This window comes from Palaemon carinicauda, chromosome 20 (genome assembly GCF_036898095.1).
Source record: "Palaemon carinicauda isolate YSFRI2023 chromosome 20, ASM3689809v2, whole genome shotgun sequence".
NCBI lineage: Eukaryota > Metazoa > Arthropoda > Malacostraca > Decapoda > Palaemonidae > Palaemon > Palaemon carinicauda.
This window is the reverse complement of record NC_090744.1, coordinates 101,514,271-101,519,270: the sequence shown is the minus strand read 5'-3', so window position 1 is coordinate 101,519,270 and position 5,000 is coordinate 101,514,271. Positions and strand designations below refer to the sequence as shown.

Below are 5,000 nucleotides of genomic sequence, written 5' to 3'. Positions count from 1 at the left end.
ACCATCGAAAGGTCCAATTTGATAGGCGACACTGAGGAGGGAATAAAGACTCCTATTGAAAAGCACAAGGAAACTACTTTTATAGCGGCAAGTGATCCCATGTTTACTATGTTGCAAATGCTACAGAAGCAGATGCAATCACAGGAAGAACGCTTTACACGTGAACAGGAGCGCCGCGAACGAGAATTAGCTGCTATCCTTGAACGAGTCACACCTCGGGCTGACCTCAACGATAACACAACCACAGGAGTTGAGAGAAGTCGCCGAAGTGAGACAACAAAAATTTCTGTTAGACCCCCAGAGCTACTAGATGATGGTACTACTTTGAAGATTTTCAAGAGATGGGAGGCTACATGGAAAAATTACGCACAGGTGGCGAAGCTAGGGGAGAAAACTCGAGAGGACCAGATCGCGACTTTTTGGACGTTTTGCACACCAGAGTTCCTTCAAAGAATTCGCCATGCAATGGAAATCCCAATGGATACACAATTAAGTTTGAGTGAAATCATAGAGAGGATTAGGGGACACCTTAAATCACAACGGAACATCGCAGTAGACCGTTACAAGCTTGTTCGGAGGAAGCAAGAATCCGGAGAGTCATTTGACGATTTTCTGGTGGATCTTCGGGAGCAAGCAGAGGATGTCAACCTGTCAGACATGAGTGCTGATGAATGGATTGCCACTCTTATATTGTCCGGAGTTCGCGATGAGAGTGTAAGACAGGAACTGTTGGGAAAGAAACCTGCACTTAACCTTCGTGAGACGATCACTTTATGCCGCAACCGTGAGTTGGCAGGGAAAGAAGATCAGAGATTGAGCAGAGGTTATAGTGTTGATATGAATAGATTGCAGACTCGGAAAAGAAGCAAAAGTCAACAGCGAACAAAGTCATGCCAACAAGTCCTCTATAGATGAATCCGCAAAGTGTCGCAGATGTGGTTTTTCAGCCCACCAACAAGGAAAAAAATGTCCAGCAATGGGAAAGGAGTGTTTTAATTGTGGTCGCTTTAACCATTATAGTAAGGCCTGTGAAAGTCCAAGGAAGGAAAACGCTACAAAAGCGTCTCCTAAAGCCGATAAACGCAAGCATGTCGCCGACATTTCTAGGCGTACTGAGAAACGTCCGATGTTGTCAGTTGACATCCATCACCCACTGAAGAGTCATGTCATCAGAAAATGGGTCATCGCCGATACAGGAGCAGAGAGGACTGTTGCTGGTGTGGGAATGATGGAGGATTTGATGCTTGGTGAACAGGACCTCCAATTCTGTGAAGAGTACTTAGAAAGTGTTAACGGCAAAAGACTAAATGTTATTGGAGAGACTGATTTAGTGTTACATGGTAATGGTAACAAATGTGTGGAAAATGTTATTTTTTGTAGTGACGTCAAAAGTGAGGAGATGTATATATCTCTTGATGCCTGCAAGAAGTTGCACATCGTGCATGAAAATTTCCCATTTCCTATGAAAAAAAACAGTTCGTATTATCACAGATCTTCGGTGTACTGAAAAAAATAGCCCAGTGGAGGAATTCCCAGTGGAGGAATTCAGCATAAACACGAGGAACCAGATCATAGAAGACTACTCAGAAGTGTTCAGCATTGAAGGACGGTTAAAAACTATGAAAACTGCACCGATGAGAATAGAGCTTAAGGAAAATGCAAAACCTTTTGCAATTTATGCCTCACGACCAGTGAGCTACCCATTGCGGGATGCAGTGAAGAAGGAGCTGGAGAACATGATTAATCAGGATGTCATAGAACGAGTTGGAGATAGACCAACGGAATGGTGCCATCCAATCGTTGTAATCCCGAAACCAGATGGTGGGATCAGAATGACGGTCGATCTCACAAAGCTCAATTCGCAAGTAAATAGGACGGTACACAATGCCAAAACGCCACAGGATGCTATAAATGAAGTGATTCATGGTGCTAAATACTTCACAGTATGTGATGCTGTCAAGGGTTACTGGCAATTAGAGTTGCATGAAGATTCAAGAGATCTTACTACTTTCCTAACACCATGGGGAAGATTTCGGTACAAGAGAGCGCCTATGGGATTCATCAGCACTGGTGACAGTTACAATTTCAGAGGAGACTTGGCAATTGATGGTTTGGAAAGAACCCATAAAGTGGTGGACGACGTACTGATTGCAAGTAGGACGTATAAGGAACACATACAAGATGTACGGGCATTCCTAAACAGGTGCATCGAACATGGCATTTCATTGAATGAGAAAAAATTCAAATTTGCTCAACCAAAAGTGCAGTTTGCTGGGTATGTTTTGTCCAAAAACGGGACAGAAGCAGATCCAAAGAAAGTGAATGCTATTGCAGATTTTGCAACGCCGACAAATATCACCGAACTACGAAGTTTTATGGGATTGGTAAATCAGTTAGGATCCTTTAGCCCGCACATTAGTGCAGCGAGCACGCCGCTGAGGGAACTTTTGAAAACCAGGAATCAGTTTCAATGGTTGCCAGCACATACTGAAGCCTTTAATGAAGTGAAGCAACTTCTCGTAAAAACACCAGTTCTTGCACAATTTGATCCACTTCGGGAAACTCGTGTGGAAACTGATGCAAGCAGACTAAATGGATTTGGCTTCATCGTGCTTCAACGACATGAAGATGGATGGAAACTCATCAGTTGTGGAAGCAGGTTCCTGACAGATGTTGAAACCAGGTACTCCATGATAGAACTAGAGGCTCTATCTATCAGATATGCATTGAAGAAAAGTAGGTTATATTTGTCTGGACTACCACAGTTTACAGTGATTACTGACCATCGTCCGCTCTTGTCAATATTCAACAAATACTCTTTGACCCAGGTTGAAAATGTTAAATTGCAGAATTTGAAGGCAGAACTCCAAAGTCAATATCAATTCACTGTTGAATGGAGAAAAGGTAAGGAGCATGCTATCGCAGATTGCCTTAGCCGAGCACCCGTGGAGGATCCAGATGAAGGTGAAGACTATCTCCAGGGACGTACATTGATGGCTATTCGGATCGCATCAATAGGAAGTGAGAATTCAATGGATGGGAAAGGATGCACTGACCTTATCATTGAAAAGTTACGTGAAGCCGCAAGAGGAGACCCAGAATACATGGAATTAGTAACTGCTGTCAGGAAGGACAATGTAGGAAATGAAGATGTACCTGCATGTGTGAAACAGTATAAAGCCATACGGCACCAATTAGCTATTGACGAAGACCTTGTGATATATGGGCAGCGCATTGTAATTCCAAAAGGACTGAGACGAGAAGTTCTTAATCTACTGCATACTACTCATCAAGGAATTACAAGAACGAAGCAGCGTGCCCGTATGTGTGTATACTGGCCTGGTATCACAAATGACATAAATCAGCTAGTAGAGAAATGTGAGACATGCCAATGCCATCTACCCAGCTTGGGAAAGGAACCACTACAATCAGACCCATTACCATCTCGACCGTTCGAATGTGTATCTGCAGACCTATTTTACTGTAATGGCAGACATTTCTTGATTTATGCTGATCGCCTGAGTGGATATCCGATGGTCCATGAATGGAAAGATGATCCATCAGCAGGATCTATTGTGGGGGCAATGATAAAAATGATGGCGATAATGGGAAACCCACAACGGATCCGAACAGATGGTGGACCGCAATTCCGAGCCGCAGAATTTCAGAAGTTTCTGGAGAGGAAGGGCATCGAGTGGGGCCCAAGCTCACCCCATTTCCCAAGCAGTAATGGGCATGCAGAAGCCTTTGTTAAGAAGGTCAAGACCTTACTCAAAAAGTTGAATAAAACAACGGTGGACGAAACATTTCAAGAAGCAATGTTAGAGCTAAGAAACACTCCAAGAGCAGATGGACGGTCGCCAAACCAAATAGTATTTGGACATCCTCTCAGATCTACTGTTCCCATTCATCACAGTGCTTTTCAGCAAGAAAGTGCGGAAGAAATTGAAGAAGCAGAAAGGAAAAGAAGAGAAAGAGAAATGAAGACTGCAACGTGGTACAACGCATCCGCCAAAAAGCTGAAAGAGTTCTTGCCTGGGGTAGAAGTTCGAATCCAAGATCCAGTATCCAAGAAATGGGATAAAAGGGGAAAAATAGTCAAAGCTGGTTTACGGAATAGAAGCTATCATGTCCAGTTATCAAATGGAAAGTTGCTATGGAGAAACCGTAGATTACTTCGAGAATACCGAGGAGATGTTGATGAAGATCCACAGAGGAAGTTTGAAAGTACCGAGGGAGAAATAAGGGAACCGAGACGAAGTGGAAGATTAAGACAAAAAACTGTCAGATTTGCAATATAATTAAATATATTTTTGTAAAAGGAATAGTATAAACTTTGTATTGTAACATTTGATAGAGATAAATCTTAATTTGTAATATACATTTATTTTAATTATTTATGATGGAACTCTAAAGGGAAATATTTTCTGATCCAAAAAAAAAAAAGGAAGTTGAAGTATACTAGAGTTCTATCTACATCTTGTTATGATTGTCGTTCAACAGTTGTATGGTCAAACGACCAGTTGTTTACATATAATAATTACTACTGTTACTTTGTTTACATGTCTACTGTAATGGTTTTCGCCTCCCGCCTTTTCTTATATAGGGAGTCGTTATTTGTCAGTCGTGAAGGTAACACTTCGTATTATAAATAAATCCATTCAGGAATAAATAGTTGATTCGTTATTATCGATATTTATTTGGCTCCTGAATTAAGTTAACACAATATATATACATACATATATATAAATATGTTTATATATATATATATATATATATATATATATATATATATATATATATATATATATATATATATATATATATATATATATATATACAAACAACCCCGGATTTATATGTATGTATATGCACATACATATCTATCTATCTATCTATCTATCTATCTATATATATATATATATATATATATATATATATATATATATATATATATATATATATATATATATTTGTACCTATACATGTTTATTTACAAT

The 5,000-nt window shown here is 40.2% G+C and overlaps 1 protein-coding gene across 1 annotated transcript in view; it reads left to right on the top strand.

The window, feature by feature from the left end:
- The window catches only part of LOC137660015 (uncharacterized), a 43,828-nt gene that overhangs the window by 25,101 nt on the left and 13,727 nt on the right, over nt 1-5,000 (top strand). The window contains exons 2-3 of the mRNA XM_068394747.1: nt 86-268; nt 3,634-3,994. Coding sequence (XP_068250848.1) covers nt 86-268; nt 3,634-3,994 — 544 coding nt within the window. The remainder of the gene's footprint in view (nt 1-85; nt 269-3,633; nt 3,995-5,000) is intronic.